The sequence below is a fragment of the Lissotriton helveticus genome, chromosome 11 (genome assembly GCF_964261635.1).
Source record: "Lissotriton helveticus chromosome 11, aLisHel1.1, whole genome shotgun sequence".
Taxonomy (NCBI): Eukaryota; Metazoa; Chordata; class Amphibia; order Caudata; family Salamandridae; genus Lissotriton; species Lissotriton helveticus.
Genome location: NC_136072.1, coordinates 888100761 through 888128198, shown reverse-complemented (window position 1 = coordinate 888128198; position 27438 = coordinate 888100761). Strand labels below are relative to the sequence as shown.

The window sequence follows — 27438 nt, the reverse complement described above, 5'->3', positions numbered from 1 at the left end:
TTGCTGTCGTGGGCGTTGTTGTCCAGTCGTTCCTTCATTGATTTCTTCTTGGTGGTGCGGATGAGCTGGTGGTGCTTGCGGGTGGCGTCTTTGAGGGCGGTCATGTTGTCTGTGGTCTGGTCGAGGAGCCAGGCTTTCTCGAGGGTGCGGTAGTTCTTCTTGGAGTCCTTGAGTTCGTCGGTGAACCAGGAGGCTTTCTTGCTTCTGGGTCTGCTGGGCGGGTTCTTTAGTGGCGCGAGGTCGTCGGCGCAGGCGGTCAGCCACTGCGTGAGGTTGCGTGCTGCTTCGTTGGGGCTTGTTGTGCTGGCGGGTGGGTTCTGGCTGAGGGAGGTGGTGAGCTGCTCGGCCGTGATCTTGCTCCAGTTCCTGCGAGGAACCTGTTGCGGGTGGTGGTGGGTCGTGGTTCTTCTGAAGCTGAAGTGGACGCAGCTGTGGTCGGTCCAGTGAAGTCCGGTGGAGTGGCTGAAGGTGATGTGCTTGCTGGATGAGAAGACGGGATCAAGCGTGTGGCCGGCGTAGTGGGTGGGGGTGTTGACCAGTTGCTTGAGTCCGATGTTGGCGAGGTTGTCCAGCAGGGCGGTGGTGTTGCGGTCCTTGTTGTTCTCCAGGTGGAAGTTGAGGTCCCCTAGGAGGATGTAGTCAGTGGAGCGGAGGGCGTGCGGGCTGATGAAGTCTGTGATGTCTTTGCTGAATTGTGTACGTGGTCCCGGGGGTCTGTAGACGAGGGTGCCTCTGAGGGTCGTCATGGGGTCGGTGTGTATCTGGAAGTGGAGAAACTCGGCGGCGGCGAAGGTGTCGTTGGAGTCGGTCGTGATGCGGATGGTGTTCTTGTGTACGATGGCGATGCCTCCTCCAGTCTGGTTGACGCGGTCTCTCCCGATGATCTTGTATCCGTCTGGGATGGCGATGGCGATGTCGGGTGCTGGGGAGGCGTTCATCCAGGTTTCTGTGAGGAAGGCGACGTCTGGTGAGGTTGTGTCGAGCAGGTTCCAGAGTTCGATGGCGTGTCTGTGGATGGAGCGGGTGTTGAGCAGGATGCACTTGAGGTGGCTGTTGTGGATGCTCGGCTTGGTAGCTGTGGTGCATGTCCGGAGGCAGGTGAACTTGCAGGCTTGACAGGTGAAGGGTCCGTGGGTTCGTCTCGGGGTGGCTCGGTGGCTCGGTGGCAGGCTCTTGTTCGGTCGGGTTTGAGTGCGATGAGCGTGGCAGCATCGTAGGTCCGTCCTGTGGGCTGGCATCGTCGGGGGTCAGGGGTCCTGGCACTGGGCGCGGTCCAGGCGCGGACGGGCGCAGACGGGCTTACCTTTGGCGCACCTTCGGCGCTCCGTCGGTGCTCCCGCTGCGCGCGTCCGCTGCGCGCGTCCGCTGCGCGGTCGCTCAGGGGGCGTCATAAGTAAGGAGCCGGGAGGGAGGAGCAGCTGGGTGGCGGGAGCGGGGCGGCGAATGGAATCACGGGGGGCGGGGCCGCAGGGAGGCAGAGGCGGGAAATCCCGGAAGCAGCGGGCAGCAGGAAAGTCCCAGGAGCAGCGGGCAGCGAGCGAAGGAATCTGCAGGCAGGAGGCGACAAGGCAGGCAGGAGCGGCAGCAGTGAGTGGGGCGACCAAGCCCTGTGGACAAGGTCAGGCACCACATGCTTAACTGTTGCCCTGGGGACAGAGAGCACGCACGCAGAAACATCCCTCATGGTAAACAGATCTTACAGGTGTTTCATTTGGAGCAACAAAGCTAAACTTCTGCTGACACAGACTTTAAAAGGATTTGGCAAAAAACAGCAGAGCTATCTTACTGAGTTTTCTCTCTCTCTCTCTCTCTCTCTCTCTCCCTCTCTCTCTATTTCCCTTTCTCTCAGGCTGTATATATCTATGAATTTGAGGCATTAGAAAGCAGGACCATCTATCTGATTGTGTTGCTCTTATTGCATGCCTAATTAAGCTTAAAGTTGTTTAATTAGATGTCTAATATCACATTTTGAGCCATCAACGAGATGATGACTGCTCAATGCTTGCTCAACTTGCCTGTCTGTTCTCCACGTTTTCTGATGCATAATGCATCTAAGAGTTTTGATATTTAGAGTTCACATTTGTTAGTTTGAAAACATATACACATTTTAATTATGTAGCAAATTTGGTTCTTGCATATTGCTCTAAGGCTAAACATCTGTGTTTCCAATCTCTATCAGTCTGTCTCTATTGTTTCTCCTCTCTCTCTCGCCTGTACAAGAGCATTACCATTATCCATCGACAAAAACATGGAAAGTCTCTCCTCGTGTTCCTGGAATAGCTGCTCGTCCAATTCATCAATCCATCAATCTATAGAAATGACGCCAGTGGGCGAGAAGAAAAAGTAGACACCCCTCACGTTCCCGAACAGGTCAATTTCAATCCGACTCAACTCTACCTCTTTTAAGTCCAAAAAAGCTCCACTGATCCCTTCAGTCACCGCAGAGCAGCACACTGAGGCAACACTTGATATTAAAGTCAAGTGTGCTCTGCCTCTCCACGCCCCCAAACCAGTCTATGCCAGCAACGTTTCAAAAAGAATATCCCGTTTGGTCCCTTGCTTCTCCTCTGTCCCCCAGCATCCATCAGACGAATACAATTAACTCTACAGTGACTCCGTTGCTCCTTGTCCAGAGTCTATAATGGCTCAATACACCTTTTATTGCCAGGTATCACATATATGTACAATTACAATAGTGTAGGAGTTGTATATTCAGAAAAGTATGGCTCAACAATATAGGTGAGGGGGCACATCTTTTAAGTATTGTATGCTGGTGGTGCTCATCAAATAAACACCCCTCTATCAATGGGTGGAGCAACTGAAATTATGAGATTTTGTGGCTGTGGCATTTTCCGCATAATTATACATTTCCAGCTTTTGCCACAACATCCATCATCTGTTGCATAATATTCAGATGTTAACAAAAAAGTCGATGGCCGCACTGCCAGGTGTTCTGAGAAGTGTGGTGTCTTCCCAGAACACCTAGGATTACGGAGCGAGGAGAAGACACTACTGCACTGCTTCACCGGGTTATATGCAGCATTATTTTTCAGTGGTGCATCTTAAATATTGCTCAAGCCTTATACTGGCTTATGCATTCTTGGTCACTGACTGCCTATTCGAATTCTTGTGGTGGGGTATGATTTTTTAACAGAATCATATGCACATTTTATAGGAAGTGAATACAGTATATCAGATTTTTCATTATTATTCACATTAGCATAATAGAGTGCACGGTGCATGCACGTCGTCCTTGCATGTGATTTGTCACACCTAGGGCCCGATGTAGGTAAATCTTTTTTACCACTTCATAAATACCGATTCATACCGAATCGGTATTTAAGAAGTGGTAAAAAAGAGGAGAGCAGATGTAGGTAATTGTGTTTTGACAATTACCGAATCGGAAGGAATCGGTATTTACCGATTCGGTAAATACCGAATCGGTAATGCCCATTGATTCCTATGGGCATTGAAGCCCATAGGAATCAATGGGCATTACCGATTCGGTATTTACCAAATCGGTAAATACCGAATTTTGCAAGGGTGCAGGGGGTGTCACTTTGACACCCTCTGGCACCCCAATTACAGGCATGTGTGCCATGTGGCACACAGACATGCCCTAAGGGCATGTCTGTGTGTCACATGGTACAGGTGTGCATGCACAGATGTGCATGCACACCTGGATTCGGTATTTCACCACCCAATTGGATTGGGTGGTAAAATACCGACTCCTAAAGGCCTGTGGGACTCAGAAGAGTCCCACCTACATCTCAAAATTACCGAATCGGTAAAAATACCGATTCGGTAATTTACAGAATCGGTAAATTTACCGATCGGTAAATTTACCGAATCTGTAATAATTTGTCCCCTACATCTCAAATTCCTTTTACCGGTCGGTAACGGCCGAATTCGGCCGTTACTGACCGGTAAAAGCCTACCTACATCTGGCCCCTAGTGGGGCTATTAGGATGTCGGGCATTGCCGCCACGCAAAGGCATTTTAAAATGCACATAGTAATATGGCGGGCGGTGTCTAACAGACACCGCCACCATATTACTCGTTTTCCGCCCCGGCCGCAAGGCGACCGGGGCGGACAACAGGCGGGCGGTGTTTTTCACCGCTGCCATCACCCCCGCCATCCTAATATGACGGGGGGGATTTGGGCTTGCGATGTCGGGCGGATCCTTTTGTCTCAATAAGTGAATAGTTTATAGTTTCATTTGTAGGACTCCCCTGAGTTTAATATAACTTTCATTGTTCTTTTTGTACATCACAACGCTTAGCCTAGTGGCCGTTAGTAGTAGTTAGGGATACTTTGTCCTGCACAGTGCCCCAGAACTGTTAGGTCTATCCAATTAAGGCAGAAATATTTTGTCCTAGTTACGGAGATGGTGCAAGTCATTGTTCTCAATAACCATCCCACTCGTTTTTACCTGCAGTCCCCATTTAATAAAGGTAATTCGCCGGTGAACTGTGAGGTATTTTTAACTCACTGATCTGGATCCCGTACATATCCAGCAGTATTTTATCTAAAAACTCCCGCCTGCTCTGAGTCCAGCAGGAGGTCGAGTCTGCCCTGGTGGCACTGTCCTACCTGGGTGGAGAGAGGTTGCCGATCATGAAACATGCAAGACACAATGATGTGTGAGAGGCTCCCTCTTCCAAAAAGGATGACTTTCCCCTTTCCCTGCAATTCTACAGGAATTCTGTGAATTTCCAAATTGGACTTAAATCCATTTGCCCTGAGGCAGTAGAACTGTAACTTGTATTCTACCTACAGCTGCTGCACTCATTTGTGATAGTGGTCCATCAAATCGTCACATCAGTTCATGTTTGCATCGTAAGGCTGGTATTCTGCAGGTTCCAGTGACCCCTCCTACTCCTCCTTGAGTCCTAGCCCATAAAAATAGGGCTCAAGCTCTGGCCTGGAAGGCGTGGCTCCAGTCAGCATCAAAGTCGGTATCGGAGACAATCCTCCGGCACTGAGTTGGAGTCGGGGATCAGAATGGGTTTGGCACAGTCGGTGGGTGCCGGCGGAGCTGGGAACGTTGGCATTAGAATAGGCACCAGGGAATGTCGAGGTGGCATGACCAGTGCCGGTCCTGATCTATTTGTGGATCCAAGGGGCCGACTGGCACCGGAATCAGAGCCGTTGATGTGGATTCAATAGTGTCTCCTTGCTAACCTGCAGGGCCCAAAGGTACGAAAGAGGGAACATGCTGCCCAAATTTGAGGTGCATAGCCTCATAAAACCCTCTTAATTGGGCGGGGGTCACTTAGGCCACCAGAACTCAGGGAGGAGCAGAGATGGCCCAGGCACTGGTTCTACCATGGAGCCTAGCCTCGAATGTCGCTGCTCCCTGGTCTTGTCAGCAGTCAGGCGAGGAGAAGTTGAAGATTTATTTGACTTCTTCCTCTTCTTGTGGTGGGAATTACCCGAATGGTCTGAGTACTTTAAGTGTGACAAGGGTCTCGGACTCTGTGACCACTCCAGGGACCTTCCTCTCGATCGGGATCTGGAATGTCATGGCATCACATGCCAAACCGCCAGGAGCTTGAGGGATCACTCCCTCAAGGCAGTGCTTAATTTGTAAAATAATAAGTGCTAGGGCTGTAGTCAGGAGGCCACTGGAGCTTGCAGCACTCATTTCTACTAATCATGCTTCCAATAACAGTATCAGCACAGCTACCATCCACCACACACTTAGCAGTGTGACCATTAAGGCTATTCTAGGCCAGGCTATAAGAATGGCTTGTGCCACAGGTATTAGTCATTTTAACGTGTATTGAATCAACACACAAATGTTGTTGTGCTGTTCTCTAATTTAGGGCAGTATGCCACATGGTGGCGCTGTTTGTCAAAGTGCTGGTGTTGACAAATAAGTGCGAGTGCTCAGCACCAGAAAGCACCGGCTCAAGTTAAGCACTGCCTCAAGGCCTACTGGTTCATGGCATGGCAAGTGGAGCAAGCCTTAGGATCGTGGACATGGTCGAGGCATGAAAGGCATACAAGATGCGGGTCTGTCACCGACATTGAACGGTAACAGGCCCCTCAGGGCTTGAAGCCAGCCATCCAAGAGAACATCCCATCAGGAGGAAATCTCAAGAAGACTAAAAAAAGTCAAAAAGAGTTAGTCAAAAATTGGCTTAGAGGTAGCTCTTCTCTGGGTCTGCACTAATTAGCACGGCAAGAAATGACTGATGTGAGCGCTCTAGCGTGGTGCCTATATGGACCCGCATACATCCCTTGCAGCGCGGATGACACCAATGACTCCACACAGAGCCAAATAATGGCAGCTATCGGCGCTGAGTGGTACTACTTGAGAAAAATTCCAGATCCAGTCTGACGCCTGGAGATAATTAAAAAGATAAGAAATCTGCACCCAGTAGTCTCTATCAGATAAGCAAAGCTAAAGCACGTTCACAAAAACGGTTGTCACCAAATTGAAATTCCCGGTACTCTGGTGGAATTGTCACATTAAAGCAGATATTTAGATATCATGCCTAGGTATGTTAATGTTAATGTTAATGATATTTGTAGAGCGCACTGTTGCCCAAGGGCGTCCTGGCTCTATAAGTGATGGTCCCCTATAGGCACAGATGGAGATGCCTAGAACTTTATGCATTAAACAACCAGGTTTTTAGGGCTTTTCTGAAGACGAACAGCTCCGTTGTATCTCTAAGAGAGATTGGGAGGGCATTCCATGCCTTGGCCGCGCCCACAAAGAAACTTCTACCACCCCAATTGGCTTTCTTTGCCAATAGAATCTGAATCAATTTGGCTCCCGAGGAACGCAGAGACCTAGACGGGGCATACCACTTTGTATTTTTGATCAGGTGTTTTGGACCCATACAATGTAGTGCTTTGTGGGTTATGCACAGGGCCTTGAACAGCACTCGTTTCGTAACTGGCAGCCAGTGCAGCTTTTTAATTTCTGCCGAGATAGATTTGTATTTTGACGTGCCTGATAGCAATCTGGCAGCTGCATTTTGTAAGAGTTGCAATTTTCTAAGCAGACCTTCCTGTACGTTGACATATAGGCCATTACAATAGTCCTGCCTAGACATCACTAAGGCTGTGACCACCGTTTTCTGACTTGCTATGGGGAGATAATCCAGTATTTTTTTGCATGATTTTAGGATGAAAGAAGTTGTAGCAACAACTGAGTTGATTTGATCTTTATGGGTTAGTTTATTGTCAATAATGAACCCTAAATTTCTCACTTTCCTCACTGGTGTTGGAAGAGGGCCCAGAGAATCTGGCCACCAATCTGGAGTCCAAAGTTGAGGATTATTTCCTAAGAGGATCACCTCCGTTTTTGCCGAATTAAGCTTTAAACAATTTTGGGCCATCCAGCCACCTACAGCTGTCATACAGTCATGAAAGCGCATTCCTGGCTCCTGAGTTTCCTTAGGAAGTACAGAGACCACTATCTGAGTATCGTCAGCATATGAGGTCAGTTTGAGTCCAAAGGAGCCAATAAGGGGAGCGAGCTGGGAAACATAAACATTAAAAAGAGTGGGGCTCATAGACGATCCCTGTGGAACTCCACAGGGAAGAGAAAAAGGCTTAGCACAAAAATTGCCAAGGGAAACTGTCTGCTCTCTATCGGTTGGAAAAGATTTAATCAGTTTCCAAGCCGTGCCAGTGATACCAATCTCCTAGAGCCGGTCCATCAATAAATTATGATGGACTGTGTCAAACGCTGCAGAGAGGTCCAACATGATCAGGGCTCCATTACCTCCTTGATCAAGAGTAGCTCTTATTTCTTCCGTCGATTTAATGAGGGCCGATTCAGTACTATGACTGCCTCTAAAGCCGTACTGCGTAGGGTCCAGTTTATGGCCCTCCTCCGAAAATCGACTTAGTTGGGTATTTATAAGTTTTTCAATGATTTTTGCGGGAAGTGGTAGTCTAGAGATTGGTCTAAAATTATTGGCATCCAAGGGGTCAAGTTTTGGTTTCTTTAGCAGAGGCAAAATTGATGCAATTTTTCATGCTTTCGGAAAGTATCCCTCTAAGAAAGACATATTAATGATCTTGGTCAGGGTAAATATGACTGGTTCTGATCCCATTTTCAGCACGGAGGGGGGACAGGGGTCTGTTGGGGATCATGATTTGATTTTCATCAGAATGGCATGTACGTCCACCTCTGTAGTAGGTGTGAACTGGGATAGCTGAGTTATAATATTCCCCAACTCTTCCTCCTTGGCCACACTTAATTGAGGAATGTAGTTGGTATGTACTGTAAAGGTGCTGTAGATATCATCCACTTTTTTAAGGAACAAATTGGCTATTTTATCACACAGTTCTTGACTAGCAGCCACGGGATTTGATGGTGGATGGGCTATGGTTGTGACTTTTTTAAATAATTCTTTAGTGAAGTTTTTTGCCGACTTTATTTTCCTTACAAAGAAATCTTGTTTTGTTTTATGTAATAATTTTTTGTAATCTGATAAACAGGATTTATATTTGTTTTTTTCCTCGACATTGTACTCCCTCCTCCACACCCTTTCTTGATGTTTACAGAGGAGTTTACTATTTCTCAGGTCCTGTGAGTACCACGGCGCACTAGGTCGTTCCCTGTTGCTACGAACTGTTTTCATAGGAGCTAGCTTGTTAGTTGCTCCTTCCAACCAGGTAGTATATGCCAAGGTGGCCTTGTTTAGATGCCCTGGAATCAGAGGGGCAGTGGAGGCCAGTTGATTCTGCCATTCAATGACATTCATTCTGCTCCATGCTCTGGTAGTTGTATGCTTCAGCCCTGATCCCCGGATACCTTGGACTGGCGATGTTACCTCAGAAAACACTACCCTGTGGTCAGACCATACCACCGGGAGCGTATGTGTGACCCTCAGATGGCTGTTGTTGGAGAAAATGCCATCGAGTATATGTCCTGCTGAGTGTGTGGTCTCTACGACTAGTTGAGCAAGGTCTAGCAAATTCATTAGCTCTAACAAGTTAAAAGTGTCGGGATCATTGTTCCTTTCTAAGTGAAAATTGAAATCCCCTAAAATGGTATGTGAAGTAGTACAAATCCCTCTTTCTAACCATGTGTCTGTTTGCGATATAAATTGACTCCTGGGACCAGTATATCAGCGTGCCTTTAAATGTAGAATGGTGATCCAGCCGGAAACTAAAATCCAGTGCCTCGCAGTCTATGCTGGGCGACGGGCTGAACTTAGCTTTCACCGTCTGTTGATAAATTACTGTTAGCCCCCCTCCCCTTTTGCCCTGTCTATTTAATGTGTGGCAGGCGTACCCCAAGGGTGTAGCTTTTATTAGGTCAGGTCCTGACCCATCATCTGTCCATGACTCATGTCTATTGATCAATAGAAATACCCCCATAGATAGAAAAATAAAATGGTTTACCATTTCATTTGTCAAAACCCCATCCAGAGCCAAGCGTCAGGACCGGGGGCGGGGCTTTCTGCTGCTGCTACTCGAGCAGAAGCAGAAAGCAGTGATTCGCAGGGCACATTAAGGTTAAAGGGAGCATGTCTTTTTGACCAGCCATCTTGCGACGGCCAGCCAGACATGCACAATTTAAACCTCTCTAACCCAGCTGTCTCAGACAACTGGGTTAGAGAAGGCATAGGGTTCCAGAGCCCCCGGGAGAGGCAAGAGAGGTGCCCATCCAATCCTCATGCTGCTCTCATGCAGCATGAGAGCAGCTCCAGTATTGGTTACTGCAGTTTCCTGGAGTCTGCTTGCCTGCCTGGAGAAGACCTGAGCAAGGAGGAGGTCTTCGCATCAAGAAGATACAAGGGATTATTTTTTCTTTGATTATTTCTTTACTTTTATTATTGTCCCCCCACCTCACCGCCCTCCTTACATGCCAGTCGTCACTTGACAGTGCCTAGTGTTTATTTCTGTTGACTGACACTGGTGTATGTTTAGTGATACCAAATAAAGGTACTAAACTCTCAGGGCGCACTGATTAGCTCTGAGCATCTTAATGTGTGGGAGCATTCACATGTTTCCTGTAGGTAAATTCACTAACCCAGTCGCCTATACAAATGAGCCCCGTTCTTTACATGCATGCCCCCCTCTGGCCAGGCATACCAAAACCTGGAGCCAGCCTGGTTATCTCTAGGATTACATGATTTCTGGTGTTTTACTTTGCATGCACAGAGTATAGTACCCTAGTCTACAAAGGTTTTCATTTAATTCTGTCTAGCTTCCTCAATAGGGGTATGTAAATATCCTCTACACTTTTTTGAGTGGTTTGTTTTGTATTCCCTTTGTGGCTCTAGTTCGTTGGCTCTATCACCTGAGCACTGGACCTCAGCATCCATTTTTAATTAAGGTATCAAACACTCCTCCTGACTAATAGATCAGTGTATGACCTGCATTCCGAACGCGACCTAGCCTTTCATTCTTCTAGGGTCAATAACAAGAGAACTGATAAAAACTGCATACAACAAAATTATTGGAGAACAATTTAGGATTGCATAATATGTTTTTATAATTAGGGACAATGATTGATTCGCTCCGCAATGAAAGTGTGATGATTTTGTTTCCTGTTGTTATGTTTTTAAATTTGAGTCAAGAAAAAGCCATGGGCAATGTGGACAATTTGTAAACAGAGAATGGCAAGTTTGTGCCATGATATTTGATCTGATAACAGAGTTAACTTGTCTTATTCTACTGTTTCTGGTACATGACCATCTAGCAGCAAGGTAGGTAGCAGAACCGTACAGTGAGATTTATTTTCATAAATTCGGCCCTGAGCGCAACAAAAATAGTCTATGGTCAGATAAGCTTTTCCTCTCCTTGGCAGAGGGTGTGGCATTGGGGTTTAGGGCCATTTTAGAGGGCACGGTGTGGGGAGCTGTGCACATTTGATGCACGTAACAAAGAGGAGACACACAACGTACCACTTCTTTTGTGAAAATGTAGCTTTGAACTGGTCTGGTCGCGTCTATCCCTACATGCACGAGACGGCTACTAGTGGCCAACTAAACATATAATAGACAAAATTGATTTACTGTAAATCTGTAAACATACAAAGAGAATAGATAGTAGGTGGGAGAGGCCCTTAGAAGTAATAACAGAAGTTTGTAGTTGAAGGTCAGTAAATTGAGAAAAAAAGAAGCGGACATCCTTTGCACACGGATAGTCTTTGAGACATTTCAAACTCTAGTGAAGAGCTGTGATAGATCTGTACATATATCCAATAGAATGCTCGCCTGGCCATTTTCACACAACACAAATCGGTCAAGGAAAAACTATGGTATAAAATAAGAAATGGAGATTAAAAGAACAGAGGGATCCTGACCAGGTGAAGCAAGGCTTGACAGAACATCTTATGGGACATCAGACCATGTTTAATGACAGTTTGTTTACTTACGGAAATCTCTTTTCCCATGCCAATCTGGGTGAGGTTTGGCTTCATGCCCGATCCCACTTGCCAAATTATCGCCTCTGCTGGTTGGGACTTAAATGGCCACTCACGGGCATGTAATTCATACCAAATCGTCCTGTAGAAGGAACACAATAAAAGAAGTTGAGAAGATCAAATGCCATTTAAACTAACCAAAAACCACAGGAAATTGCATAAAATAGCCAAAAAGATAGGACAGCTTGTAAATGACTATGTTTGAGCATTTTGCGTAAGTTAGAATTTGCAGTGCTCAATAAAGTACTGTATTCTGAACGGCAATGTGTAAGAGATCACCAACGTGCAGTTTCAAAGTGACTCTAGGTAATTCATCGGAATAAGAAAAGATTGAGTGGAAATAATGGTCCCTATTTTTGAGACATTTTATAGATTTAGGGGCCCGATGTAGGACACCAAATACCGGTCGGTAACAGCCGATTTCGGCCGTTACCGACCGGTATTTAGCTTTTGAAATGTATCGTTCGTGACAGGACTACAGAAACCCCGCATCCCGCCGCCGGAAACCAGGAGCCCTGTCAATATCAATTGGACAGGGAATTATTTTAACCTTACTTAATCAACCCCATTGGAACCTAATCAAAAAGGAAATTACTTTTAACAAGATCCCCACATCATGAGGATTGTATTATCGCTATATCAAGCAAACGAGTATTCCTTTGATTCCTACGCTGTTTCCGGTCGGCGGGTTTAAATGAAACTTTTTTACACCTTTCAGGAAATATACAACCAAAAAGACTAAGACCTGAAATCATCCGACAACATAGACTGCATTTGGAAATCCATCCCTGGACCCAAATCGAAATAGTACTATCTTCAGAAATCGAGAGAGGAAATAATTTTTCGCTTAAGAACCAGATTCATCCATACATATTATACTCCAATTTTTAAAAATTATCGTGGCTGCTCCAGAAGAAGGCGCTGGTCCGCCGAAACGCGCGTAGAGATATAATTTGCCACATTCTCTTTTTATTTTGTTTCTATCTTATGTATATCCATATACACAATTGGATTTCTCTTTTTAAATGATGTTCTGAATTTTATTTTATTGTGTTATATTTGCTATTACTGATATTGATTTTGTAACATGAAATTATATGTGTTTTGATAACTTTGAATACAATTGTACATTTTTTAGCAAAAACCAATGTTGTAGCTCAGTCCCTTCCTATGTTTACTGTTTTTGTTGCCTAGATTGGTACATATCATTCATTTGTTTTTCCCTGGTCTAGGAACTGCATTTCCGCGTATTCAGGGGGTCCTTGTTAAATATATGCCTAAGAGATCACCAACGTGCAGTTTCAAAGTGACTCTAGGTAATTCATCAGAATAAGAAAAGATTGAGTGGAAATAATGGTCCCTATTTTTGAGACATTTTATAGATTTAGGGGCCCGATGTAGGACACCAAATACCGGTCGGTAACAGCCGATTTCGGCCGTTACCGACCGGTATTTAGCTTTTGAAATGTAGGGGGCCATTAATTTACCGATTTGGTAGATTTACCGATTTGGTAAAATACCGAATCGGTAAATTTACCGAATCAGTAAATCTAGATGTAGGTGGCACTAAAAACAGTGCCACAGGCCCTTAAGAATTTGTTATTTACCATGAAATACTATTTCATGGTAAATAACAGATTCCTGTATACATGCACGTACACCTGTGCCATGTGGCACACATACATGCCCTTAGGGCATGTATGTGTGCCACATGGCACACAAGCCAGAATCAGGGGTGCAACAGGGTGTCCCCCTTGACAATTCGCTAATTTTACTGAATCGATATTTACCGATTCGGTAATTGACATTGATTCCTATGGGCCTCAAGGCCCAAAAGAAATCAATGGCAATTACCGAATCGGTAAATACCGATTCGGTAATTACCGAATCATACCGATTCGGTTAAAAATTACCGAATTTTTACCTAAATCTCATTTACCGAATCTAGAATATCGAATCAGTAAAATTCGGTATTCTAGAGTCGGTAAATAAGATTTACCGACATCGGGCCCTTATTTCTTATTTGAAATACCTCCCTAAAATCAGGTAAGGATCCTGGTATATTCTATCCAGTAGTTAAACTTCTTAGTTAATAGTTTGTGCACTTAAACATATAGCAGCCACACCACAGTGTTTGTAGACTATATCTGGCCTAATGCAATATTATGAGTCTAGCAGAAAATTATAATTAAGCATTATTGCCTTCTCCTGGGGACATTAGGAGCTGTTATTTACCTTCCCTGTGGTTATGGGTCCCAGCTACAGGCGAGGGCACATAACAAAGGAGTAATTAACTGCTGGGCTATAAAGCTATTAATACCACCTCACATTCCCATCCACCATAGGCAGCGCTGGAGGAGCATAAGCACACCCGTATCTACATGGGTGACAAAAGATCCCCATCCTCCTATACTACTCTTTTAGCCCAGGGCTGGCTTTAGGGCAGTGCGACTGGTGCAGTTGCACTGGGCGCTGAACTGTGGAGGGGCGTCGCTGTGCCTGGCAATATCTTATGATAGAAGCGATGAGGAGCAATTTCGCAGGTGGTAATGAGAGAATCCGAGGAGGCGGTCATGGGACATGGGGCCGCCAAAAGTGCTTGTCGCACCGGGCACCATCAGCCTGTTTTAGCCCTTTCAGTTGCCCTTTCAGAGATGGCCGATCAGGCTCCTCTGCTGGCTTTTGGTAAAGAGAAGCCCAATCAGCCAAAGAAAAGTAGAAAAATGTGCTTATGCTTTTATACTTTCCAATGGCGAATTGACCTTCTCTTGACAAACAGCTCAGGGAGAGCCCAATACCAGCAGCTGCTAGTCAAGGGGCTGAGGGAGAGCAGTGGGAGGATGAAGGCTTTTTTTCACCCACATGTTTAGGTGAGAGCACACAAAATTCTTCATCAGCACATTTTATATGCCTTCAGCAAACAGGCAAGACATAGGAGCAGGATGGCCACAGAATGCTCCTAATGTGGGCCTGTCATGTTAAATACAGCTTGCAAAGAGAGCATTGTGATTGACTGGCCACCTTCCAAGATTCCACTCCGGATGCTAATAATGGATATTTCTAGTTAGAAAATCCCATTAATCTGGAACCACCAGGTAATCTTGTGAGTTCTCTGGACTTTTATATGTACAGTTTGGCATCCTTTATGTACAATTCTGTAGTGTGCAAATACTTAATTTGTACTGCCTGTATAGGTGGGCAATAACAGCTTATAATTATCCTCTTAGCTGCATGCGAGTGTGCATAACAAAAGGGTGGGCTTAGCAGCCTTTATTGGCCTGCGGGTTAGGTCAATAAAGAAAATAGCAGCTCCCAAACACAAAAAATAGGTTGTGATGCAGGAGAAAGAGCGTTTGTGACAAAATCTACTCCAGTCTCCTGCGGCACACCTTATGCCTCTTCAAGATGATACATGGCTCCTCTCCCCGTTTTGGTGAAGAGTAGCCCAGTCAAAGAAAAGATGTCAATGTTTTTCTATTTGTTTCTAACTTTGTTCGGCTGATTGGGCTTTGGCAACACCAAAGTCAAGGGCAGGAGCCCAGACAGCCATCTGGAAGGATCAAGTTATTTTTTACATACACATTCAGGTGAGAGGCTGCCCATGCACTCCTTATGTGCACATAGGGTGGTCTTTGGTAAGGCTAGCCACAGTACACTCCCTTTGCAGGTCTGCAACATTAAATATAGCAAGCGGACTATGGTTGTCTGACCAGCTCCAAAATTGCACTCGGGGTGCCAGTGGGATTTAGTTGCTAATCTTCTTTATGCAAAAGAAAAAATGGGGATGATGGAATGCTTGGATGTATCTCTCAGTAATTACCAAGTGACTGTAATTAATTCAAGCATTCCACTCATATTTTTTTGTATTTTCCTCAGTGCAAAATCCTAAGTGCGATGAGTTGCCCAGACGTGTGCCCCCTCCACCCCAAGCAGGCCTAAAACCAGTCTTGAGATGGGACCTGCCCTGGCAGTTCGGGCTGGACTGTTCCTTTTGCAGCAGGACCACAAATGATGTGTAGATGATTGGCTTCTGTCTGAGGTGGCATACGGGCAAAAAAATGACTGACTGGAATGTGGCCCAGATTAATTACCAGTGCTTGCAATTAATTCGAGCAAAACACAATTATTTTTGTTTTCCTTCGCAGGTTAGAGTACATTATTTGTCTGGTGTAAAACATTGGTATGAGAAAGATGCACGGTTTTGACTACGTGAAACAGTGAACCACTTGATGAGTGAGAGGGAAGTGAAAACATCTAGACACGTTTCGACCTTTACATGACTTTCCCCAATTATGGCTAATGCAAACCGTTGGCGTTTTACATTTCATTTGCAGCAACTACATTGGTAATATTTTCTTCACTGCTACAAAATGTTGCCTAAAGTTTAAAAATGTAACACCTTTCGGTGCAACCATTGTTTCTGTAATCTACTTGCAACAGTTATCCGTTCTATTTATCTAGAAAATAATTGCCAGTAAAAAAGAATAAACTATTTTCACACAGGCTGGGCTTCAGATGACATATTGATTTCTACAACAAAACTTGTTGTTATTGGATATTTTAAAATTAGGACTCTCTTACAACTTTTCTATTAGAACTACTATTCATATATGCATTTTTTGGTTCTCTGCAGGGCACGTACAAGAGCTGACCAACCACCCATATGCAAAAGAATGTAAGCACCAAACTGAAAAAAATTAAGGGAGCTGTCATAGCTATTATCATGATCTTGGAAACAGTTCAGAGCCAATATGTTCGCCTACCCTACAGCCAGGCCTGGATATCCTCCAGCCAATCACTGATGGTCACCGGCACCCCTTCTTCAACTGTGCTGCACGCTGGGTATATTATGTGTACATCTGGAAGCTCAGATTGTCCTCTGTAACATTCCAGCCACCACATGACCTAAATAGGTGATCCTGGAGAAGAGCTAAGTGGGAGTTCATGACACAATTTTTTTAAGATTTGATGTTTTTTCTTAGCATATTTTCTCCAATCGTCCCCACCATGCACCTGCATACCAGGCTACCATAATTTTGCATATATTCTGCATTCGTTTAGCCTCAAATAATAGCTTCTAATAATACTTGTTTTATTGTTGTGTGTCCTTGCTTTGGGGAAACAGTTAGGGGAATCAATAAAATTGCTAAAGACTCTGGAAGGTTATGTTTTTTTTTTAATTAGATCCAATCCAGGAAAGTTTTAGAGATATTTATGGGTCTTTTTTCGCACTCCAAATGATAAGTTGGTATACATGCGTTGCTTTATGGCTAAGGGAAATCGACTGCATGTAACTTGTTTGGCCTGCCATTCAACAATACAAACACGAAGTCACACAATCCTTAATTTTTCTGCTGGCCTCATACTGGCATGTAATGGTGAACACTAGAACGTGTGTGTACAGACACGATATTGAACTGTATATAGCACAATCAAATTGGGTCTGGTGCTTAGAAGGCAGCTCACATCTGCTGAAAATCAACATAAATAGTTTATCTCTAGGTCAACCCAGGAGCTACAAAGTGCAGCTCCTGGGTTGACCAAGTATTAAGATAGATACCACTGCAGCGGGACTGTGAGCAACACAGAAATGGCTTGGACAACTCATGGAGTAATACATTTATTATGCCAAGGAACGTGATGCGCTAAGGTGCAAACTAGAAGTGTTAAGTAGGCATCACTAAGCACATCCATAGAAGAAAAGGGGTCATGGTGATGAAAGGGTGAAAGACAGAAACAGATGAAAGAACAGGGACTCGGACTGCAGATCCGAAGAGACACAAACAGGGAAATTACCACAGGAAGTCATTTACCCTCGACTCACTTTACCAGGATACCTAGGCTGGATGCCTTCGGGTGAGGAATTATAAAGGGATGCTGTTGCCAATGAGCTCTGCTGCATCCCTGCTCTTGGGTCTCTTGGGCAGAAGGAGTGCAAAGCCAGTCCATTGTTTTCTCTGACCAAGTATGCACGGACTAATATATGAGAGGATGCTAAAGTCGTTAGGGCTGCTGAGCTGTTAAAAATGCACGCTGCGCGCTTAGGTGTGCCTTAAGGGGTTTTGCAGGAAACTCACTGCGTTCCTATGGGAGTCTGTGTGCACATGCTAGTTAAATTGTTTTTATCATGTTTTAGAATTTTATGCTGAATCGAATTTGCACACAGCTTTTACTCGGTCACACTATTTGAAATTTTTAAAATTTACCTGTTATGCTGCTCTGCTCTGTTGAGCGAGAACTCTCTCTCCAAAACTATTGTGTGAATTTGACGGAAGCGGGTGGCAGCGATTTCCGGGTTCTCCAGCTTGCCATCCAGAGCCGCCATCTTGGGGAAAAGCACGCTCTAGTCTTTAGGGCTGCTGAGCTGTTAAAAATGCATGCCGTGAGTGCGTGGCGCTGGCGCGCCAAAGGCATGCCTAAGGCAAGCCCGTCTGAGCCCGTCCACGTCCCGGCAGCGGGCAGCACCAGCCATGCTGCCGGTCGGGAACAAGGCCGCCAGGGCAGATTGTGCTACACGGGCACTGCCCTGCGAGATGTTGATATTCATAGCTGTCCCTGTAAAGGTAACTGGGATGTTTTGGCCAGCAGTAACAAGGTATGTCTGACCTGTGGGTTTAGGCTGACTTCAGGCATCGGCAACCCTGCTCATATCAGCAACCCCTCCCCAGAGTCCATGAGGGTCCCCTCCATCACTGCAGCTTTAATTAACGTCAGATCCCTCAGGAAACATCACGCCGAGGTCTTCGATCTCCTCAACGTCAGTTCTCCTGATCTCTTGTTTATCATGGAGTCCTGGCTTGATGCCTCGTCTGACCCCATTGTCACTCTTGCTACTCCAGTTGGTTACAAGATTATTAGAGCGGACCGCCCAGAAGGGATGGGGTAGCCATCTTCTACAAAGATAAGTGGGAGTTGCGGAGGGAAGATGTCACTCAATGGGGGCCCGTGAAGTCCTTGACTTCAGCAGTCACTTTTCAGACGCCTTGACGCTGGGGGGCTTGCTCATTTACAGGCCCCCAGGGCATACGGGCCCATTCCTACTGGCCTGTGGGGTGCTATTGCAACTAGGGCACTGCGATTCTCCAATTATGTTGTTATGGGGGACCTAAACATCCATTTCGATCAGGTTCAGGCTACAGACACATTAGATTTTCTGGATATCTAGCACCTAGCCAATGAATCCAGCATGTCGTGCGCCCTATCCACCAGGTAGGTCATATTTTGGACCCAATCTGTACCAATTTCCCTATCTTGATGAGAGACCTGTGTCAGGTCTCCGGGTTCGATCATTTCCTAATATATTTTTCTTGGGAGGTGCGCAATGCTAAGCCCCCAGTGTGCCCCGTTCACAAACCGGCTTTTGGCAAAATTGCCCCGGGTGCTCTCATTAATACTGTGGAATCATCTAGACCCACTCTCTCGGGTGACTCGGAGAGCCGACTAGATGAATTCACCAGCTGTGTTTCAAAGGCTGTCAATTCTCTTGCCCCACTGAGCTCAATTAGGCCTGCCAGTGGTTCTCCCTTTAAACCCTGGTACAACCTAGCCTAGAGAATTGAAACATGATTGCAAGATTCTGGAGCGAGCAATGGCGCCGCAGCGACTACTGCCCGGCTGCCAAGCTGAAGCTCCGAGCCAAGCAAAAAATCTATTATGAGGCTATAGCTCAGGCCAAGAGGGAATTTTTCACTGCGGCTATCAACTCTGCTAAAAACAATGCTAAGTAAATTTTTTCGCTAGTACAGAGCTTTACGTCGCCTCTAGCCCAGGCAAGTGCATCTCCATCTTCAGTCACCTGGTGCGAGATTCTTTCTACGTTTTTTTTTGGACAAAATCCACACGATTCAGGTGGCTTTCTTACCAGGTGCTAATGAGAATGAGGCAATGCCCTCGACTCTTCCGGTGGACACTATACACGGCCTGAATGCCTTTATTCCAGTGAACTTGGCTGATTCACTTAAAATCCTGAAGAGTCTAAAGTCTGGCTCTCCCTCTGATCCCTGTCCAGCCACGTTGTTAGCAGCAGCTGCCGAGACGATTAATGCAGAGGTAAATAGCATTGTCAATCTGTCCCTCTTCACAGCTGGCATCCCTGTGTCCTGGAAACAGGCCAAGATCTTACCACTCATAAAAAAGCCATCTTTAGACACTCGCAGTCCAGGTAACTACAGGCCTATCTCTCTTTTACCTGGTCTGGCCAAGGTGTGTGAGAAGGTTGCCACCAAACAACTTATGGAGTTTGTCAAAAGAGAGGGTCTGCTGCATCCCGCTCAGTCAGGGTTGAGTACAGCTCATAGCACGGAATCTGTGCTAGTGGAGGTTGTGGAGTCCATTTGGGAGTGCTTGGATGCCGGCGGGAGGGCAGCATTGATTCTGCTTGACCTCTCAGCGGCGTTCGACATGGTCCCCCACTCTCTTCTTCTCTCACGTCTGGCCAGGATAGGTGTGTCGGGATGGCCTGGAATTGGCTCAGGTTCTTTCTCGAGGGTCGGGCACAGCAGATCTGGCTGCCTCTCTCCATTAGGTTGTGACGACGGGAGTCCCTCAGGGGTCCTCGCTAAGTCCCCTTCTTTTTAATATCTATGTGACCCCCCTGGTCTATCTGGCTGAGAGTTTGGGAGCTAAGGTGATGGCTTACGCTGATGATACACAGCTGCTCTTTACCTGGGATAGGGATGACAATTTGGTTACAGTAGTTCATCACTGTCTCTCCTGCATTTTCAGGTGGCTCACGGGAGCACAACTAAAATGCAACAAGGACAAATTTGAGATTTTGCTGTTTGGAAAATTCCTTCCTAGGTTCAGGGAAACTCTGGGCCCACCCGACTTTCCCCTGCCCTCCTCTGAAGGGAAGCCGGCTAAGGACTTGGGGGTCTGGTTCGACGAGAGTCTGTCCTTTTCTTTCCACATCACGTAGCTTGCCGGCACCTGCTTTGGCCTTCTCAAGACTCTAGGAAAATTCATTCTGCCCCTGCCTCAAGCTGCTAGAAAAACGGTCACTTGTGCCCTCACCCTGTCTCGGCTGCACTATGCCAATGCACTTTACATTGGCATTCCTGGCTACCTGATCAAAAATCTGCAGGTTGTCCAGAACTCGGCAGCCAGACTTCTGCTGCGCATCTCCTCCAGACATAGCGTGCGGCACCACCTGCGCTCCCTCCATTGGCTTCCTGTAGCAGAACAGGTAAAGTTTAAATCACTGGTCCTAGCCCACCGTGCCCTTCATGGCACTGGCCCATCCTATCTGCAAAAGCGTTTCACCTTCTAGGTGCCCTCAAGACTGTTGCGATCGTCATCCTTCCGACTAGCAATGGTTCCCCGATTTCAGTTCCAGAGGTTGGGAGGCAGGTCTTTGACTCAGAGGGCTGTGGCAGTGTGGTGTGCACTTCCCTTGGCTCTACGCAGTCTTGTAGACCTGTCTGCATTCAAGAAACATCTCAAAACCTATATTTTCATCTGCTCGTTTCCTGCTCTCCTAAAGTCATCGCGCAGGGACACTCATGAGTAGCCGTGCGCGTTACAAATCCAATTAACATTACATAACACAAAGGAGAGAAAACTGCAGAGCCAGGACTCTTTTTCAAACCTATGATGAGGACACACTCATATATGTCTTCATCAAGCGTTGCATTTACCGTTTATGCTGGTCTGCACTCAGCCTCAAGGAGCGTAGTTTTGTGACATGTTAGTTTAGGTGAAATAGACACAGAACTTGATTTGCCAAGAGCCTGCAGCATGTTTGTGAACACTTTTTCAGTGGGCATATGCCTAGTAACACTTTCAGTTTTGGGTGCTGCATACCAGATCTACTACTGACACGCACCAGCACTTTATCAGAGTCTAGCAGCGTCATTCACCAGGATCCTAATGGCTAGAACCCCTGGCCAACATCTGGGATAGCTGATCCTATTGTCTGGAACCTCGTCCTGGCCAGTCCAAGTGATCATTCTTAACCAGCTCTCATCCCTCAAATCACACCCTCCGCTTAAGTTGGAAGGGACTTTAAAGGGAGCTTTAGCTCTTCACTACCCCCATCAAAAAGGTTCTGGTCCTCTAACGGTAGGAAAGTATAAAGCTGTGGATTAAGATGGTCTTAACCTGCCTCGAGGGAAGGAGTGTAGGGCTAACTTTGTTTAGAATTTATCAGCGACTTTTCTGATTAAGAGGTAACTGTGCACAAGCAAGGACTGGGACAAGGGAGAAGTCACATGGGTAACAAACTATTTGTGGGTTAGGATGCACTGATCATCAACAAGGAAAGAGTGTATATAGCTTGTTCCTTGACTCTATGCTTATTTATTGAACACAGAAGCGTTTTAGCAAAGCAAAGTCTGAATTCCACCCAAGCATGCAGCTTTAAGCCAGTGCTGCCACGTGGAGTAGTGAAAAAACACAGATGCTCATAAAAGTATCCATAAATAGCATATTTGTTGGATTTGGCACTTTTTGCAGGGTCATCCCAGAATGTTTTGCCTTCTCCTGTATTTTTTCTGATCTGGTAATGGTGGTTTTATGGCTCTGGGCACATTATCACTGCTAATCAGTTGTAAAGTGCATGTGCTCTCGAAGGTAAACCTGGTAAGATTGGTCTACACCTGTTTGGCATATTTAATTTACCTGTCAGTCCCTTGTACAGTGGTATCCCATATACCAAGGACCAGTAAATTAAATGCGACTGGTGGGCTTGCAGCGCTGTTTGCACCACCCACCAAAGTAGCCTTTCAAACCTGTCTCAGGCATTTGCTACTGCAGGGCCTGTGAGCACAGTTTATTGCCGCAGTGAAGTGGCACATAAAATGGTTGCCATGTCTGCAACTTCCCTTTTACTACATATCAGTCACCTCTAAGGTAGGCGCTTACTAGCCCTATGAGCAGTGTGTGATGTAGGTAAAAGGTAGGACATGTGCCTTAACTGTGTGGCATGTCCTGGTAGTGACAAACAGCGTATTTGGTTTCTCACTGCTGTGAGGCTGCCCTCTCATAGGGATGCATTAGGATTCCCTGATATGTGCTTCAGTGGTAATACCTGATCTGAGAAGGGTAGCCTGTTCAAGTTTGGTATGTTTGGAATAGTAGCAATGTATCCAGCTTATTGGTGAAAGGAAATTTATTATTACTATTTTAGAAATGCCACTTTTAGAAGTGGACATTTTTGTGTGTTATGTGTCTTTGGGCCTGCCTGATGTGCATTGACTGTCTGGCTCTGACTGACAGGAGAGAGGGGATGTGCATTCACTCCAGCCATTCCCCGGGGAAAATTGAGGTGAGTCCTGCCTTGCCTGGGTGACTCCGCGCTAGGCTGAATAGACCTTGGCTGAATTTAGAGTAGTGGGAGGGTTTTCCCCTGGCAACTGAAAAGGCCTGGTCTGCATTTGGAGTGGTGGGAAGAGCAGCACCTGCACCTGAATAGGGCTATGCTTCCCTTCCACAATGATGGCTTTGCCCTTCTGTGGGGTGTCGAGTCAAGCCTTATACTGTGAATGGGGAGTGTTGCGCACTTGAAAATGTAATTTTAAAGTGCCCCAGAAGTGGTTTGCCTTGGGATCATAGCCCTGTGCCAGGGGAGAACAAAGACATGTTGACTATAAGTACCAGGGCTGTGACCCAATGTCTGTTGAACTTCAGGAACAGATGAAGAGGATGGCTGTGCACCAGGAGGAGCCACCATGTGGGACTCCCTACTTGTGGGAGTGAACCTGCTGCCCGTTGGGCAGCTGAAGGTACTGTTGCTCTGCTGAAGAGACCTGGTGTGCTGTCCTGCCTAGGTGCTGTCTTCTGGAATATACCAGGGCTGCGTGACTGGCCTTGGAGAAACTGAAGCAGCGGTGAGTGAGCGCTGTGCTTTTTACCTTAACAGGAGGTGTTCATCAGCAAAGTTAGTGGAGCGCTTCCTTTTTTCTATGCTGCAAAGTGCAGTGTCCGCACACCAGAAGCGCGTGGTGGGCCATCCAAATTTGTCAAGGAGTCTGGGAAGTGGGCTCCAACCTTAGATGCGGCGGGCACAGTCGCGCCATAACAGAGATGCCAAAGCAACCGGAAGCCAGGCAGAGGCCGTGCCTGGTTGTGGGCGGGGCCTGCTGTCGTGAGCGGTCGAACAGGGAAGAGAAAGGACAATGGAGACTTCACTCCTTGGAGAGAGGCCAGCCCTGCCTCCTCAGCGAGGGAGGTTCTGTAGTGCAGAGCGAGCTACCAGAGGCGTGGAGCGAGCAACGACCCTCATGGGCCTATAAAACCGTACCGGGTGAGACGGGAGAAGAGGGCCAGTCGCTGGCCCAAGCCAGGAGGACTGCGCTGGGAAGAGAGCCTGTCCTGGCCTAGTACAGCTGCACCACGAGGAGGTCACGGGGGTGGCCGCGTTCAGAGGAGGCGCCTCAGGCAAGCAAAAGGTCGTGGGGACCCACCTTTGGGGAGAGAAGGGCTACCGCCATGCGGGAGTAGTGTGGATGCCTCCCTCGTTTGTTCACATCTACTGGGGACACCTGGAGAGGTCTTGCGCATATTTGATGCCAGCAGCTGCACCATGAAGAATCGCGCAGCAGCAGATTGCGTGCCCTGTTAGGGGATTCCTCTTGCCCCTGTGGCCATCGCGGGGTGAGCCCAAGGAATTGTTGGCTCATGCAGGGGATTTCATAGTGATGGGCAGTTCCTAAAGTGTGCACGCTACTAGTATCTACTATGGTGCACTGCTAACTACATTTATGTATAATGTGTGATGCTAGGAACAGTTCCTGCCAGTAGTTACTGGTGACGCTAATTGTAATGTTTACGATAATTGCCCAATTGGCAAAATGGTTTATGTAATCCGTGTGGAATCATGACAAGTGCCTGGTGGCACAGTCTAATATATGTGACTGTGATCTAATGTGTTTTTATGGATAATACAAAGGATATTTTGATATAACCTTGTGTGGAGTTTCTCTTGTGGTGTGCCTAGTATGTCTGATGTGTGAGTGTGTTCCGCAAATGCTTTACACATTGCCTCTGGGATAAGCCTGACTGCTGTGCCAAGCTACCAAGGGGGTGAGCAGGGATTATCTTCAGCATGAAACTCCCTTGCCCTGACTAGAGTGGTGGGTTCTGCCTGGCGTAGGTCCCTTCCCTGCCAACCAGAAACCCCATTTCTAACAATTATCAACATAAACAAGCTGACAAATTATGCGTAGCAGCAATAGACAACTGAAGTGAATTTACTGATAAAAGCAACAATTCAGTAGTTTAGTATTTTTATTAATTTCATTTGGTATTGTTTCTTTTTAGTTTTTTTTAAATTGTAAATTACTTCACACATCGGCCTATGTACTTATTTTTGTATTGCTCCAATGATGTTTTCCATGTTTCCTTTGCCATCTGTAGAGGTGTGTAGCTTGAATTGAAAGGGTCAACTGTCTGTACAGTACAGTAAAGGCCCTAAAGGAGTTTCATAAATCTGGATACGTTGTCTTGCAATGGGCTAATCAGTCATAATAATATTGTGGTGGCCTGCAGGCAAATAGGGATGCACAGATTGCCATGTCCGCCGGTCCAATGCTTTGGGGAATGTGAGCACTAATCATAATGTTATTGTGGGGCGGACCTTTTACCCTCCTGCACATATGGACAACAGTTTGCACCTTGGAACTAAAACATGCTGATCACTGGGAACCACTGAAAGAAACTATATGGTGGGAACACATAACAACTTTTAATTCAGTCACATACTCCCATTAAGCTGCTTCGTTACCTTCTCCAATGAAACAATGGAATTAACAGCAAGTCCTGACTTAACTACAACTATAAAGGCTGTACGTTTTTTACCCTTTATAATAAAGCGCCGATTGTGTCAATAAAGTCTAAACGGAAATTCCAAAAGACGCAATAATCAGATTTGTTGACAACAAACCAGAGTTGCAAAGGACCATGATAATTGAAATAATTTACTGGAAGTGGTGGGTCTATTTGAAATAACTTTACAATACGAATGAGGAAGAAAAGACTCTGAAAAGGGTTACATGTGCCCGGGAGAAAAATAGTTTTGGTTTCAGTGGAGCCTTGAAACATCTCTCCACAATTTTCAGATTCGTTGGAGATTGGACTGGCACTGAGGTTGTTGTATCAGGTCGAGAAGATGTAAGTTCAGTTAAGCATATTCATCACAGGAATGAAAAGAGTTATAGCGATTAATGAGAGTTAGGAAACCCTTGCCATAAGTAATTTAAAGTAGAGAGACAGGGACATTACAGTGCTTCGTGGAATTCCCCGTAATGGACAGAGAGACAAAAGGCACTGAGCCCACTTTAACGAATATGCAGAACCACGGATGGATACTTACTGCAGTCTTTCAAGCATGACCTATGACGTAATGGTAAAGTTATGATGTCCCAAAACGACCATGACAAAGTTGATATTCAAGCAATGACAATACGGCAAGTGACACAGGGGGGTTTCAATACTGCACTGGACAGTCATTGACTTAGATGTTACTGTGCATGCTGCTTTAAATAAGCATTTGCAATGCAATAGGTCTCGCATTAATTACATTTGAGCTATTGGCATTGCTAAATATTGCAACACCAATTGCAACAAAAGTCTATAAATTGTAGGCCAAAAAAAGTGTATTTATTTTTGTAGCAATGGTGGCATGCTGCGCTTTAGATGAATATGTTTAAAAGTAAAGTGCGCCATAATGCAATTGTTACAATAGTTAATTGTGGATGCGTTAACAATTGATGTGTGCACTAATGGCTGGTGGTGTGTGTGCCTGTAGAGATTGTGCACTGATGGCTGGTGGTGGGTGTGCCTGGTGGAAGCGTGCACTGACGAATGGTGGTGTGTGTGCCTGGTGAAAGCGTGCACTGACGTCTGGTGGTGTGTGTGTGCCTGGTGAAAGCGTGCCCTGACGTCTGGTGGTGTGTGCCTGGTGGAAGTGTGCACTGACGGCTGGTGGTGTTTGTGCTCGGTGAAAGCGTGCACTGACGGTGGTGGTGTTTGTGCCCGGTGAAAGCGCGCACTGACGACTGATGGTGTCTGTGGCTGGTGAAAGTGTGAACTGACCGTGTGGTTGTGTGTGTGTGGTTGTGTGTGTGGTTGTGTGTGTTTGTATGTGTGGTTGTATGTGTGGATGTATGTGTGGTTGTGGTTGTGTGTGTGGTTGTGTGTGGTTGTGTGTGTGGTTGTGTGTGTGGTTATGGTTGTGTGTGTGGTTGTGTGAGTGGTTGTGTGTGGTTGTGTGTGGTTGTGTGTGTGGTTGTGTGTGTGGGTGCGGTTGTAGTTGTGTGTGTGTGGTTGTGTGTTTGTGGTTGTGTGTGTGTGGTTGTGTGTGGTTGTGTGTGGTTGTGTGTGTGGTTGTGTGTGTGTGTGTGTGTGGTTGTGTGTGTGTGTGTGTGTATGGTTGTGTGTGTACAAGCCACATCATTCACACTGAGCTCTGTATCTAAAGGTCATGCAATTTGTCCATGCGATTTTGAAAGTATTGTATCGCCGAGAGCAACACCCGCTTTTTTTTTTAGCTTTTAGATACCTGCTTACAAGACGACACATATCTTCTTCAGAGAGTAACGGAGGCCCTTCCTTTGTAGGAAAAAACAATATAATTCTGTTTTTAAATGAGTTAAGGAAATGCACGATTAGTTAACAACAAACAGGGCCCAAAGCAACGTGCAATAATTAAGGCCAAGAAATTGTCTCTAAGTTAACACATGCAATAACCTCAGAGAAAGGGACTTGTCTAGAACGAGACCTTTTGGCTATGTCAATGTTTGTTGGTTTTACCATTAGGGTGTTGACAACAACAGTCCTATTGCAGCGCCAGCCCTCCCTTCGCGAGCGTACATCTGGGATAGTCGTTATAACAACATAGCTGAAATTTTGAAACTTTCAAAGTTAGCAAAGTAAAGAGCCTTGAACAATTGTTTATGCAGCAGCCTATATTACAAAAGTGAGAATAATTAAAAACAGTTCCATCTTCCACATTGAAATGTGGAGAAAATGTAATTTTCTGTTAATTATGTAGTGTAGAAGGAGCAAGCAAAATAGTGTAAAATCACTTTGGTGCATCTGC

General features: G+C 45.9%; 1 protein-coding gene across 2 annotated transcripts in view; it reads right to left on the bottom strand.

Annotated features, from left to right (window-relative positions):
* Positions 1-27438, bottom strand: part of KSR2 (kinase suppressor of ras 2) — a 1667828-nt gene that overhangs the window by 66508 nt on the left and 1573882 nt on the right. For both annotated transcript variants that reach the window (XM_078667119.1, XM_078667120.1), the window contains one exon: positions 11355-11484. In XM_078667119.1, the coding sequence (XP_078523245.1) occupies positions 11355-11484 (130 nt within the window). The remainder of the gene's footprint in view (positions 1-11354; positions 11485-27438) is intronic.